Source organism: Apus apus, chromosome 16 (assembly GCF_020740795.1).
Source record: "Apus apus isolate bApuApu2 chromosome 16, bApuApu2.pri.cur, whole genome shotgun sequence".
NCBI lineage: Eukaryota > Metazoa > Chordata > Aves > Apodiformes > Apodidae > Apus > Apus apus.
In genome coordinates this window covers 4,002,859-4,016,978 of record NC_067297.1, presented here as the reverse complement: position 1 = coordinate 4,016,978, position 14,120 = coordinate 4,002,859, and the positions used below count along the sequence as shown (strand labels likewise).

The following is a 14,120-nucleotide window of genomic DNA, read 5'->3' as shown; positions in this document are numbered from 1 at the left end:
CTATTACTTTTTAAAAGGTAGATAATTAACTTGGAAGGTGCACGCTCTGTCAGTATTTTGTCTCTGGCCACATCCAGAACGATTTTTACATATACAGATGGAAAGGATTCCAGCAATGTTTAGCAATCTTATTACTGACCATGGTTATCTGTGTGGCAAAGGAAAGATGCTGGGGTCTCTGAGGTGCTGGGCCTGCTGGCAGTTGAGTCAATATAACAGCTTGCTGCTGCTGAAATGGGGATGGCTTTACTTTCACTCATCCTTACCCCTTTTCTGCTCCCTCATCTGGCTGTTTGGACATAACTCTTTCCTTCTTGCTGACTGCTGTGTTTATCTCTCTTTTCTAACCCAAAACAAAACAGTAAGGTTTTTTTATTTGGCTGGGTGTGTATTGTGTTGAACTGGTTCAAAGGGGTCTTGTGAGAGCCAGAGCTAACATGAGGAAGTGGCAGCAATGCATGTCTGGAAGAGGAAGTAAAACCTCTCCATTTTTGGCAGTGGTGAACTCTTATTTCACTCCTCTGCACCTTGTGAAACTGTATCCTTCACTGTGCTCACTGTTGAACTGTGCTCCATTCCCATGTAAACCCTGATAGAACATGTTTTTCCTCCCCAGATGAGTTAGTCAGCAGTTCCCAAATGGTGAGCTCCAGTGGTAAGTGCTCTACAGCTGTTGTAAGGTGTCTTCTTAAGTAGTCAAACTTACATGGTTGTCATTTCCATCTAGAGGCTGTGGAGCACAAGCAAACAAGGGTTGCTGTTGCTCAGAGATTTGGAAACCACTGCTGTGTTCATGCTCTTCTGATCTGCCACTGCTCATGGCTCTAATCAGAAGCTGCTCAGAAGAGTTATCTAGTACTGGATTGATTAATGTGTGTTTTAACCTCAGTGGTGCTTATGACAGGCTTCAGTTCAAGTCAGGCCCAACTGCCTACAGTTATGGAAATCTCAACCAAATACAGTCCACCCAGGGCTTAAAAAATGCCCTTTCAGTGAGAATGTAAAGGGTTGCTTGGTAGCAGCAGGGTGCCACACACCTCTGCACTTGGCAGCTGTTGTCCACATCTGAGCAGGGTCTGGATCACAAATGATGGCAGTGTTTTTCCAGCTGGTCTACTGACCTTGTAGCTGTTACTGTTCTCTGCCTGTTCTCTTTCAGGAAGGCATGAGAACAGATTGCCCAGTTCAGGTCTCTGAAGAGCATCCTTTTGTACTTAAGGAAGAAAGCTAGTTTGCTGGAGGAGACAGCTGACTTTCTTTCCCATCAGCTCTGCATGCTGCTAGAGAAGAAGAAGAAGAATAGGTAGAGGGAGTCTTCCATTTCATTGCACAAGGAGGGCAAACTGACTTCTGGCAAGATATCATTTATATGGCGTCAACCTGACATTCCTGACTTGGAGAGAGCAGCAGGGGTTTGGAGTGGCATCCACTGTAGCCAGAATTGCAGGGCATGATAAATTCCCAGTGCTGTGATGCTCTTGATGCCCACTGACACTACTTCCATGAGCATTTGCTTGACTGATCAGCCAAAGGACTAGAAATTTCCTGAGCCCTGAGCTTCTATTTTATTCCCTTTACCAGAACTGTGGTTTCAGATCTATAATGTCTTGTTTCCTGCCATTTCTCTGCCCATCCTTGGACTCTGTGCTCTGCTTAATGGAGTTGTCCTTTGTACTAGAATTGTTAATGTTTGTAAAATGGCAGTGTGCTGTGTTTTGTCCTATTTCTTGTGGAGTAGCTGTGTGTTGATGTAGCAGGAAGGGTCTGGTTCCTCAGATAGCTGGCTTGGCTGAGCCCCTCTTCCTGTAGGAATGCAAGGGAGTTGGTATTTTGATCAGAGGCCTTGGCCCTGGGAAATTGTCCCTGAGGGGTCAATTCAGTGGCTGCTTGTTTGGTTTTCATGACATTTATTTATTTATTTATTATTTTGGCAGAGAATAGCAGATCTTGCTGGGCTTTTTTTGAACACTGATCCCAGTTTCAAGAAACTTTCTGAGGGAAGCCAGCAGCAAATAAGAATTATTGACATGCTTGGGGAGGGTTAGCTTATTATTTCACACATGTAGGGATAGACAGAGGACTAATATTAATTTTTTTTCCCCATCTAGAATATTGGCTGAAATCCAGCCCAAGTCAGTACTGAGGTGGTATTAACTGCTTAGTCTCTTGTGTAGAATGTTTATACTCCAATCTCTTCCTTCCACCAAACTCAGCCTGAGTGCCATTTCACTCTTGCTCAGTTTGGGAGTTCCTGTGTTTGAACAGAGCTAATGTCCTTTACTTTTATCTAAGCCAACTCACCTCCCTCCCAGAGACAGGTCTGTATTGGCCGTTTGGGACTTTCTGGAAGTGCCTGAATGTGCTGTCAGGTGAAGATCAGGAATAGATAAGAAGAGCCACTCTAGGAGAGGACTGTCTGAGGCTGTACTTACCCAAACAAACCAAAGTTGTTTCCAGTTTGACAGTTGGCACACAGGGAGAGAGATGAAGACTCTCTAATTTGTATAGATTGTTGCTCCTCATAATCTTTCATAGAGCTAACTATAACTGCTTGTGAGGAACACCAGTCTATTAGCTTCCAAAAGGAGAGGATTCTGACAAAAGACTTGGTAGCAGGTGGAGCTTACAGCAAGCTGCAGATTCAGACTGAGAAATTCCAACTTAAGTATTTTTAGTACAGGCCTGAGAGTCAGATTTGCTTTCTATTCTGATATAACGTGGACTTGCCATGTTCAAGGCATGTCAGTTTCCCTGTTTCTGAAAGGTAGATGACTGTTCATGCTATTCGGGGGGTGTGAATGTTAGAGTGAGAATTCTGATTTGTGATCCTCGTTGGAATTCAGGTGCAGTGGCTGCAGACTTTACTGGCCGTACTTGCTGCAGGTCACAGCCTGTTATATCAATTTCAAATGGAATATGTGATGGTGTCAACTGCTGTGACTGAAAAATGTGGCTGAAAATGGCTTCACTTCTGCTCTGAGTCCTTTAAGTTGTGGGTGGGACAGTCATCTGAGGACAGCAGCACTTAAGTCATGGTGGTCTGAATCACTGGAGGTCATGAGTTGGGAGTATTGAGTAAAGGCTAGTTAAGTCTGTGTGAAGCATTTTACATATCATGAACTTTTCTGTTGCAATTTCCAACTATTCTCCATCAGTAACCCAGAGCCTGGCTTTGTCCTCTGAAACATTGTACAAGTGATGGGATTAGCTCAGCTTCCTGCTCTTGCATGCACTGTGTCACAGGATGTGCTGGACCTATGATTTGCAAACCCTTTATAAACTTTTCCTCCTGAAGATTGTTCATAGAGCAGTGGAAGAATTCTTTAACTAAGCTGATCCATCTTTGGATCCATCTTTGGTAGTTGTTTCCTGTTGTTCAGGACTTGGTTTGAGAGTCCAGTGAATGTAGATAGAAAAAAAGCCACGCAAAGGATTATTTTCCCTTTTAGCTTCACACAACTGTGAGTTGTCTGGGAATAGCTCTAGAGACATTCAAGGCTTGTCTAACTGAGGATCTGGTGTTCTCAGAAAATTTTGGTAGCTGTGAAACTGAAAACTTTTATTTGTTTGGTAAGTTGGAACATGAATTCAGTTTCAGGCACCAGGTCTTAGCATAGGGTGGCTTTTTCCTGGCAGGAGCTGTTTGCTGCTCAAGACAATGAACAGAGGAAAGTAAATAAGTCTCTTTTCATGTCAAATGTGGAGAAAGCCATGCTATAAAAAAGAGGATGCTGTATAGGACAGGAAATAACACTTCCCTCCAGCCCTCCCCAGCCCTTTCTGGAAATGAGAAATAAATGGGAGGACACACCTTTGGGAGAGAGCAGAGTCTGAAACCAGACGTGTCATACTGCTGCTAGTGGGTTCAAATAGTCTTCTTGGAGTCAACATATTAAAAATACGACAGCCAATTTCAGATGGATCTGTATGGCCCTGCTTTGCTCTGTGTTGTCCTTAGATCTTCAATGCTAGTAAAAGTTTGTTCTTCCCAGTGTTTGTTTAGAGCTTCCAAATGTGATAGCCATGGCAGTGCAGTGAACATTTTAGGTTAATTCAAATAATTTTAAAAGGCTGTGCTTGGTTTAGCAGCTTGTTGGCTGAAAACCAAAAAAGCCATATTCAAACCTTATTTTCTTTGGAAAAATGGGCTAGTAAACTTACTGTGTTTTTTTTTTTTTTTCTGGAGCATCCTGTGCATCCCTCCTGAAAGAAGAATGGTACTTAAACCACAAATTACTTCTAGTGTGAGGATACTCAGCAAACCTATAACATATTGAGGAACATTTCTCTCTGACCATGTAAGGAGTTACATGCCTTGTGAGACTTCTGTTATTTCAGCCATCTAATGAACTGTTCTGAGGTAGTGGAAAGGGGATGAAATTTTTTCTAAGCTGGAAGAAGTCAGGGTGACTGTGCATTTCTCTTATTTTAGCTGGTGGTTCATTTCTCTCAGCCAGTTTGAGCTGGTGCCTAATTTAGTGTTCAAGAGCTAAGTTGAAAAACTCTGGTCCTACAGGAAAATCTTTTGGACTGCAGGCCAGAGAGTGCTGTGGATTTGTGTTGTTTCATCCAAGAAGCTGTGCTGACTCAGATGTTGAAGGCAGTTGCAGTGTGTCTCAGCCTGCATGCCTTGTTGATGATCCCATGCCCTGTGGGTCTGGTTAAGATCAGGTTGCCTTCCTGCCAGCTGGTGATACAAAGGATTTCCCAGCCTGTTGCATCAAAGGTGAGGAGAAGTGGGTCTGACATGCTCCCTCAAGGATGGGACTGTGCCTCCTAGGGCCTGAGAGCCTGCAAACTGGCCAGCCTGTTTCCTACAGAGTGCCTCTCTGTGCCCCTGAAAGCCTTGCTGCTGTGTTGCATGGAAGTTAGCTGACCCCTCACGATGCACTAGCACCCTCGTCATGCTAACCAGTACAGTTTTGCTGAGGTTACAGGGCAGGTCTGAATTTCATGCTGGTGTGAATTTGAATGGAAGCAATGTTGCCAGTTCCAGGAAGGATCTTGTGGCGACCTTTATGGTTGGTTTTTCAGCCCACCTTCATATAGCCCTCTTGCCCCTGAGAGGGATCCAGTGGAAGGTCTGAGCTCTTGTGATGGCTCCTGTTGGGTTTTTGTAGCATATAGAGTCAGCTCATCTTCAAAGTTTTATGGTCAGTAGTAGTCAGTGTCAAAAGCTAGCTCTTAAGCTTGGTGGCATAAATGAGGTAGCACCAGTAGGTACATAATGTGTCAGCCCTACTGATTGAGCCATGTCATAATTCTGAGGCTGCAAAGCCAAAATAAATTGTCAGTGTAGGTTCAGGTGGAAGTGGCTGGTAGTGGTGAGGGATCTCTCCAGAATTTAAGAACATTTCAGTTTGTGCTGTCTGCTGTTTGCTTCCTTTTCAGGCTGCAGTTTTTCTGGTCTGCATCTGAGGTGCAGATTAATTGTAAGAATCAGACAGGAGGATGGGTAATGTCTTTCAACTAATGGCTGGATAGGGCTAGATTGTACAGTTTGTGTCCTGGCCTGAGTTTTGGAGGTGGTATGTAGCTTCCTAGCCAAGCAGTTTTATTCACTGACTCTAGACAAGGACTAAATTCTGGCATTGTTCTCTTATAAAACGTTTTCTAAAAGCTGTGTAGAGTGGCCAGAGTTATGCTCTCAAGAAATGTAATGAGTTCATATAAAAAACCAAAGCAGCAACCCATCCAAATGTTACTGGATTAGTAAATTGAAATTAGTACAGAAAGCGTCTGGCGATCAGCAGGGCGGGTTCCAGGAACAGTGTGGGATTGCAGGCTGGGGGAAGGGGACATTGCTGGGCCCTTCCCTTACAGTGGCAGCGTGTGATGGTGTCAGCCCTGCTGAAACTGCAGCCACAGCACTTGAAGGGTTTGCATTTCATCCCCAAATGTGCAGTGAGTAGCCACTGATAAACAGGTTCGGAAATTGCTTTAAATGGGCTGTATTTGCACACTCTCTTATAACCCTGTGCTTGAGTAGTGGTGCATGTTAGTTGTGACCAGTTAGTTGGCCACAGTCTCTGGAATAAAGTCTCCAGCTTGGGTCTCAGTGGTTGGGACAGGAAGCCACAATCATTGCTGCAGCTGATCACAGACCACATCTCACAGCGCCGTGTCTTGTCGTTGTTTAGACATTGTTGATAGTGGTCAGAGCTGGGTGCATGGGCTGCTGTGCTGGGGGAAGCTGACTGGTTTGGCTCTCCCTCTTTGAGTTATGGCATCCATGGGATTCATGGTGGCTGCCATCACATGGTTTTGAAAGCAGTTCTGTCTGTCATGGCATGAATTCTAGTTTCTTTTGTCTCTGCAGCCTGGTCTAGCTAGGCATAACAGCTACTAGATGGTTGCCTTTGCTGTTAAGCTTTTCTGAAGCACCCACACAACTTGTAAATCAATGCCACAAAAGCAGTCTTGCTTATTCTAAGGGGCAGCATTGGCTTCAAAGAACAGAGAAGCTGCATATTGTCTCTGTCAAGAGTTCACTATTCCACATATTGTTACTAGTCTGGGCATTCTTTTTATCAAGCAGTGACACAAGGCATGACTTGCACCAGTACCTTGATAGCAAGAAAGCTCCAGGCTTTGAATAAACATCACTCCCTAGTAGACATTATAGAAATAGCTGAGTGATTTGAGAATGTCATCTGAACTTCCTCTGGGCAGGTCTAGACAATGTGAAGTAAAAATACCAAGGTCTCTGTACTGGTACACCAGCAGTTGTTAGGTCAGGCTTCACTTTTGTGCCTTGGTTATTTCTGTATCTCAAATACCAATCTGTCCCTGTTTCCCAAGAGAGCTGAGAGCTGTTACATGTCCTGTATTCTAACCACCTTCTCAACATGTTGGTTACATTTTGAAAAACTTCTAAATGTCTCCTTATCCAAATGATTTAGAAAGCAAGCCAAGCTATTTTACATGCTTCCTATATGCATGGATGAGAGAACTTCAGAATTTTAAGAGCATCTAATCATAATTTGAATTTTCAAAGTCTTATTTTGAATGTAGTCCTTGTATTTTATTGCTTTTGTAGTATTTGATCTTTTTGCATTTAAAAACATGTATTAGAATATAATGCCTTAAGAATCTGTTACTGCATTTCTTTCATCTGGAAGTCCATGCCTGCATTCACATGTTTGCTCATAGTTTTCCTATTTCTGGTCACACTCTTCCATTTTGCTGAGGAAAATCAAAGCTGCTGTTAAACAGGAAATTGCTGTTCTCAGTGTTGCTCTCTGGGGCTCCCCACCCCTTGTGGGCTCAAACTTGAGGGCAGTGAGAACCCCTGTAGCAAAGCTCTGGTAAGTCTTTTTGATGCAGCTCTTCTGGAGCATTGGAAATGTTTCTTTTGAAAGGTTATTTAATAGGATAAATATACCCAAGCTCCCCATTCCTCTGCAGTTACTCACAATGTAAAACTGTCTTGCCAAGGATTGGGTTACCACCCCTAGCTGTCTCCCTGTATGTGAACTGGAGTTGCATTTACTCCTGGAGGTTGGGGAGAGAAGACTTACTTGAACCTAATAAGATTTTTAAGGTTTGGATTCAGGGATTTTGCAAAGAGGCTGCTCAGGTGAGTTTGTGAGCTCAGGGTTCACTTCTGGAGATCCAATTCCCCGTGTTCTTTTAGGAGACAACAAAAATCAAGGATTTGAATTCAGCATCTTACAGGTTTTAAGAAAAAAGTAATGGAGAGTGGTGCATCATTCTGCAAGTGAGAGGTCTGCAGTTTGTCTTGTGTTGAGTGAGACAATTACAATTTAAAGTCTAGGTCCTCATTTAGACCTGTCCTCAGGGCTATCTCACTTTTTGTCTCCATGTGCCAGTTCTCTGAGAATCTTCTGCTATCTAAGCCAGGAAAACCTGTAGCAGTTCTAGTTCCTGGGTAAGCAGGGTTGTGGGTAAGAGCAGAGGAGGAGCAGACACCTGTTCTCTGCAGCTGCCTTAGAGGAAATCCTGTAGTTTGTGCTGAGACATCTCATCCTGATTACCCAGTGTGCTGTGACTGGGCTGTTAGGGACATGTGGCAGCAGAGATGCTGGGGGACACAGGGCTCTGTGGCTGAAGGCGTGTGCTCTGTGCGGTGGCTGGATGAAGAAGCCTGTCTCCAGTGTGGCTCCCTCTCCAGATGTCCCAGGCAAGAAGCAGAGCTGCAGGCACCATGCGGTTTGATGGATGTGCAGATGTGGCTTTCAGCTGTTGAAAATGAAAGGCTGATATCTGAGGCATTTGAAATATCTTGCCGGAGTTATGCTTCCATTTCCTCCCCAGCAGTAGATGAGATGTAGAAGAAATTTTAACCACCATCCTTTTGTTCCACTTTCTGTATTGACAATGCTCTGATTTGCAGTGTCAGCTCACCCTCAGTTGTTGAGAGAGATGAACTGCATATGGAAATCTGAGGGAGTCCCCATCTTCTGGCACTGACGCTGTCATCTTTGAGCTGACTGAGCATGCTGTGTGTCTCTGGCCCTCACACAGCCTGGAGTTATGCTGAACTCTTAGTAGTAGAAGGTATCTCCTTAACAGAGGAAAGCAATTTGTATTTCTCTAAATTACCTTGCTTAAAAAAATATATATATTTAAAAAGCTTAAACTGCTTATGCAGGGTGGAAAACTATTTACTGCTTGAGGAAAAATTAGCATTAAAAGCTCCTTGCAGCCATCAATGCCTTTTCAATGTAAGTTTTTCCAGAACTAGTTCATGATGTGTTCTGCTTCACTGTGGCACCTTAATGCAGGAGCATTTTTGAGATGCACAGAAGGCACAGGAAGAAGGGAGTGAACAAAAGAGTAAGATATGTGTAAATATATTATCTTTTTAATAATAGGGAGCTGAGTACAGCTCAGATTTCTAGAAAAGAGGGTTGATGTGGGCATCAGTACAAAGGGGCCCCCGTGTTATCCCTTCCTGTTCTGTACCTCGGAACCAGCCACGTTGGGATCCCTAGTCTGGTGTTGCTGCTCTCTATCAGACAAACCTGGGGTGTGGGAAGCTGAAGAATGTGGCTCTGGGGCTGCACGGGCCGTTCCTGCCCGAGGACACTGTGTTTGCAGGACAGCGAGTGCTGACTTGCTGCGGTGGAGAAGGGGCCTGTGCTGGAGCCCCTGGAATGTGTGAGCTGCTCCTCTGCCTGACAGAGGTGTGGGCTGGGGAGATAGTGCAGGAATGTGCAGTGTATTACTTGGAGATGATTAGTCTTTTCAGTGCAGCTTGAACTGGTAAATGGGACTTACCCTAAGGTGTTGTCCTGCTCTTTCATCTTGCTGATTATCTTGGTAAAAGGGATTTTTCTGAGTGCTCCAATGCACTGGACATCAGAGTTCTTGTCCCAAGCTGTCTCAATGACTAGCAGAGCTTTGGCAGATGCTGGGAACTGCCTTGAAGCAAAGCAGTTGGTACTAAGGACCACTTATACATATCTAATATTACATGCAGAGCTGTGTGTGGGATTTGAAGACCAGAATCCCAGGGATCTAATAATAAGTAACGACTTTTGGCAAAAGGGAAGGAGAGATGGGGGCAAACTAACGCACCTGGACCTCCAGATGTTTTGGAGTACTTTATGGCAGTAAAGGTATTAAACATGACATCATTCTTTACTGTCCCTCCTCCACAGGAAAATCTGTGTAGAAAAATCACTTGAATGTGAGCGCAGCTGTCCTCCCATACAGGGGAGGATGTGGTTTGAGTAGCCCTTTGGCCTGAACACTGATTTCACTTGAGCATGTAGTTTTTGGTTGCTCAGTGAAGGGAGGAGGACTTGGTCCTATGCCTCTCTTTCACATCTGCATGTAGCTTTGCCAGCTGCTTGGCCAAGCTGCCTGAGCTGGTGGAGTACCCAGGTGTGCACACCTTCAGATGCATTGTGCTGGAGTTTGGGTTCTGTCAGCTCTGTGTCTGAACCAGGATAGTAATGACAAGAGGAGTGTCTGGTTTGGTGGGTTTTTAGCAGGTATCTCTAGCTCTTCCACACCCCACTGAGCATCACGCTGTTAGCAGAGTGGAAAGTGCAGGTTTCTATATGCAGAGCCCATGTGTGTGGGTGAGCTGAGCCCTCCTGGGTCTTTGGAAATTGAACTGTGTGACTCCACCCTGTCCACACATCTGTGAGTTGACAGTTTGCAGGTTGTGTTGGTAGCTTCTTGTAGGGGTGATCCTGGAGGAGCAATGGCTTGAAGGTCTAGTGTCACCCTGCCCGTTTACTTTATTGCTACTAAATGCTTATCCTCTAGAGATATATTAATCTCTGATCTTTTAACGGTGGAGATTCTTTCTCTTAGAGCTGTGTCTGTAGAATTTTAGGGAGTATTTGGGGCAGCAGCAAAGCTGTTAAGGTCAGTGTATGTGATCCCTGAGATGCTGCAGCGTCTGGGGATGTGTCTCCGTGGGGAGGTGCCGCACACGTGGCGCCCACAGAAAGTTTCTGTCTGCCCAAAATAGGGACAGGTTCCCGTCTCTGCGGGGACGAACAAGTGAGGTGAGGTTGCTGCCAAGTTAGCCATTGCTGTCGGGTTTCATCTTTCCATGTAAGGATGTGGTGGTGCCCTCTGACGGCTGCGGGTTGTGCACTGCCCTGCGCCAGCGCCTCGGGAGGATCCAGTCAACTGCTGCCTACGGGTTGGGAGGGACTAACTGGGTGATTTACACCTCCTGCAGCAGTGTCCCTCAGGAGTCGCCTGGGGAAGAGAACACTTCATTACCCAATAAATCGATCAAACCTTTAATATTTGTATTTAAGTATTTAATATTTCTGGTTAAGGAGCAGTCACGGTAGTGAGCTCAGTGCTGTAGCACGAAGTGCAGTGCTGTGCAGTTCATCAGGTTACAGCTGTCTGGCCCCTTTTCTGAAAGAAAGATGGAGAGTGATGCATCTTTTTTTCACTAATCAATCTGCCTTCTTTCCCCCCACCTCTATTCTCTTCTGGTGGTGTTAAGTACATGCACAAATCCTAAGTGAATGCATAGTGCTTTGGGACATTTTGAGATGAGGTGCTGCTCGGGGTTTGTTGTTGGACCCTCTGAATGGGTCATAGAATCATAGAATCCTAGGGGTTGGATGTAACTGCTCAGTCCAGCAAAACTTCAAGAAACTGGTTTCTGATAGGATTGGGTTGGAGAACAGTTTGTGCGGCTGGAAGCAGCAAGGGGGACGGATGCAAACGGGGAAGACTGTTGTGGCAGTGAGCTTGGAGAGAGTGACTGCGGCGTGATGAAGGGTGTGCCGTGGGTTTGCAGGATATGGAGAAGAGCAAGCACAAGGAGAGGTCCTGTGCCACCCTTAAACTGGTGTGGGAGCGCCTGTCCTGCTCCTCTCTCTGCCCTGCTGGGTGCAGTGGTGTCTTCCTGCAGCTGCTTTGGTGTCTGCTGTAAAGTTGAAGCACAGTTAGAGTAACCGAGTGATTCCTCTCCAGCCTTTTCTCCTCCCTCCACTTCCTGTTCCTTCAGCTCTGCCTTGTTTGCTCAAGTCAGGAAGGGGGAGGGTATGGGGGAAGTTAATCATTAAACTGTAATGTCTTCTCCTTAACTCCTTCACAACCTGGGGGCAGAGTTCTCCTGGCACTTCCAGACCCCTCTTCTTCTGCAAACTTGTAAGACTAAACCAGTAAACCTACCCCAACTCCCTTCTGTGCTGTGAGTAAAAAGCAGTGGATTTCTGTCTGGTGGCTCATTCAGCAGAGTGCTGAGCTGAGTAGGAGGGTGTTGTGGCGAGATGGTTACATCTGCCTGTCCTGCAGCGAGGGTGGAGGGTGGAAAAATGGTTTGGGTCCCCAGTGCAGGGCTGGAGGAGCCCAATACCCTAATGGGATTTTCACTTCCTGGTGGAGTTTGATTTGCCTTTGTCATTGGTGGGGAGAAGCAAAAAACCACACCTTCTGGGATAGCACTTCTCTTGGAGGTTGTGTGCACGAAACCTCCAGTCATAGGACCTGCCTGGTTGGAGGAATTGCAGCTCTTCAGCAGTTCCCTTGAGGTATGTGCCTTTCACTCTGGAATCTACTAGCTGTTCTTTTGTTTAAAAAGAAGGTTAAGTTCATTTTTCCCCAGCTGCAGGAACCTTGTATCCTTTTGGAGAAACTGCTTTTGAGGTATTTTGGCCCCTGTAGGAAGATGCTTGTGGCTTAAATGATTTGGAGCATCTTTCTGGCTAAATGAAAGGTGTATAGAGTTAATTTAGCACAGTATTTAATTTGCTAATGGCTGTATTCTGTTCTCTGAGGGCAGGACTGCTTTTTTTGTGTGTGTGATGCTTTAGTCTGGGGAAGAGAGTCAATATAAAAGCAGCACCTTCCTCATTTTGTAATGCAATAATAATGTCCTCCATTTGACCCTTTATATATTTTCTGGAAGGGTTGCTAAGTGCACTGGCTGGTGTGGCCTGCAGTGCTCAGGAAGTGGCTTTGAGCTGGCAGGTGTTGCCCTCTGCCAGCCAGGGGTGGGCAGCCATGAGGGTCAGCAGTTGCTCTGTTACTATTCTGGTCCCACCTGGTAACTTCAGCTCCTTGTGACCCTGCTGGAGAATACTGCAGGATGGCTGCACTCAGGCTGAGCCCTCACACCCCAAACCTGTCAAGTACCTCTATGTGCGCGAGGAGGAAGATAAATGAGACTGCCTGAATCCAGCTGGGGCTGTGTGGAGGGGAGGGAGATCCAGGGGCTTTCTGAGAGTCTCCTCTCCTAATTCTGCTGAAGCTCTCTTGCTGCTGTCTGTCTGAATTCCACATCTCTGAAGGGACCTGCCAGGTATGTCCTGATGCTCTTCTAGTGAAGACTGCTGATGTCCCTAGTGAACTGGCTCCTCTCTAATAGCCTTGAAGGGGTGTGCACTGGAGCTTGCTGCCCCTGGAAAGCTGGGCACCCGGCCAGTGGGGCTTTCTTTAGAAAGTGAGTACAGTGCAGACCTGTGGTTGTTTGCTGGAGTGTCCTCCACCAGGGACTGCAGTGGGCTCTGCAGGGTGGATTCTCAGGACACAAAGTCCAACACGTCAGGATTTGCCTCTGAGTCACCATAGAGCAGGGTGAGATTGGGAAGGGGCAGAGGATAAATTGCAGGAGAAATGCAGAAGGGTGGGAATTGCCTTTTCATGCCCCATCTTTGAAGGGAGAGCATTTTTCCTGCTTAGAGATTTCTGAGAGGTGCTGACTGTGTGACTGTGTGTTCCTCTGCCTGGCATGAGTGATGGGGTTTCTAGCCTGTGGAAGTTTTTCTTCGCTTCAGGAATTTGTGAGCAGTCTCCACCCAGCAAGTGGAGGATTGTTTCCAGGAGAAGAAATGGCGTTTACCTCTGGAAACTAGTTAACTGTTTGTGTGATGTACTGGGAAACTGAATCACATACTCCTGCTGCGCTGATGGACTAATTTGAAAGTTTCATTCTTCTCCACTACCTTAGACTCTGGAGAAAACCCCTCCCGAGATCTTGTTTCCTGCAGAAAGCAGTGCCTGCGGCCACAGTAAATGACTCTGTGATGATGTGGGGCCTGTAATTAGTCTGTGTCAATATCCTGTTGTGAGTTGATCTCTGGGCAGGTTTCTCCTAGGTTGCTCTTCTGCAGGGTGCAGTGAGCCTACGGGTCCCTGTTGTTGGGGTGGTTTTCTGGTTAAGACAAAAAGCAGAGACTGACAGAGTTTTTCTGACTGCTTTGTTACCTCTTGGCATTTTCTTTGTACTAGAAGTTTGATTAACCCATTCAGTCCTGGGCTGCAGGAATGTTTTTCAAGGCATCTAGTAGATCATCCTAGGTGAAAAGTCTTCCCATAAACTTCAGATGTGGATATCCTGAACGAGACAAAAGAGAAAAAGCTGTAGTCCAGGATTTTACCATTTTGGTTGTTTATTTTTTTTCTCTCCTGCAGACGCCTTACTGGCAGACCTGGAATCCACCACTTCACATATCTCCAAACGACCAGTGTTTCTAACAGAGGAAACACCTTACTCCTATCCAACTGGAAACCACACGTACCAGGAGATTGCTGTGCCACCCCCAGTGCCTCCCCCACCTTCCAACGAGGCCTTGAATGGCTCTGTGATTGACCCTGTGGACCAGTGGCAACCCAGCACATCCAGATACGTCCACCAGCAAGTATGTGAATGGGTGTGGATGGGGAGGGGT

The 14,120-nt window shown here is 45.8% G+C and overlaps 1 protein-coding gene across 12 annotated transcripts in view; it reads left to right on the top strand.

Annotated features, from left to right (window-relative positions):
- The window catches only part of PXN (paxillin), a 50,638-nt gene that overhangs the window by 15,844 nt on the left and 20,674 nt on the right, over window positions 1-14,120 (top strand). For 8 of the 12 annotated variants that reach the window (XR_007891035.1, XR_007891036.1, XM_051634056.1 and 5 more), the window contains one exon: window positions 13,864-14,090. Coding sequence is in view for 6 of the 12 variants with exons in the window: in XM_051634056.1 (XP_051490016.1) it covers window positions 13,864-14,090 (227 nt within the window). In the remaining 6 variants the exon portion in view is untranslated. Of the gene's footprint in view, window positions 1-7,503; window positions 7,580-11,875; window positions 11,982-12,553; window positions 12,752-13,863; window positions 14,091-14,120 lie in introns of those variants that run through there. The other 4 variants (XM_051634050.1, XM_051634053.1, XM_051634051.1 and 1 more) reach the window with 4 other exon arrangements.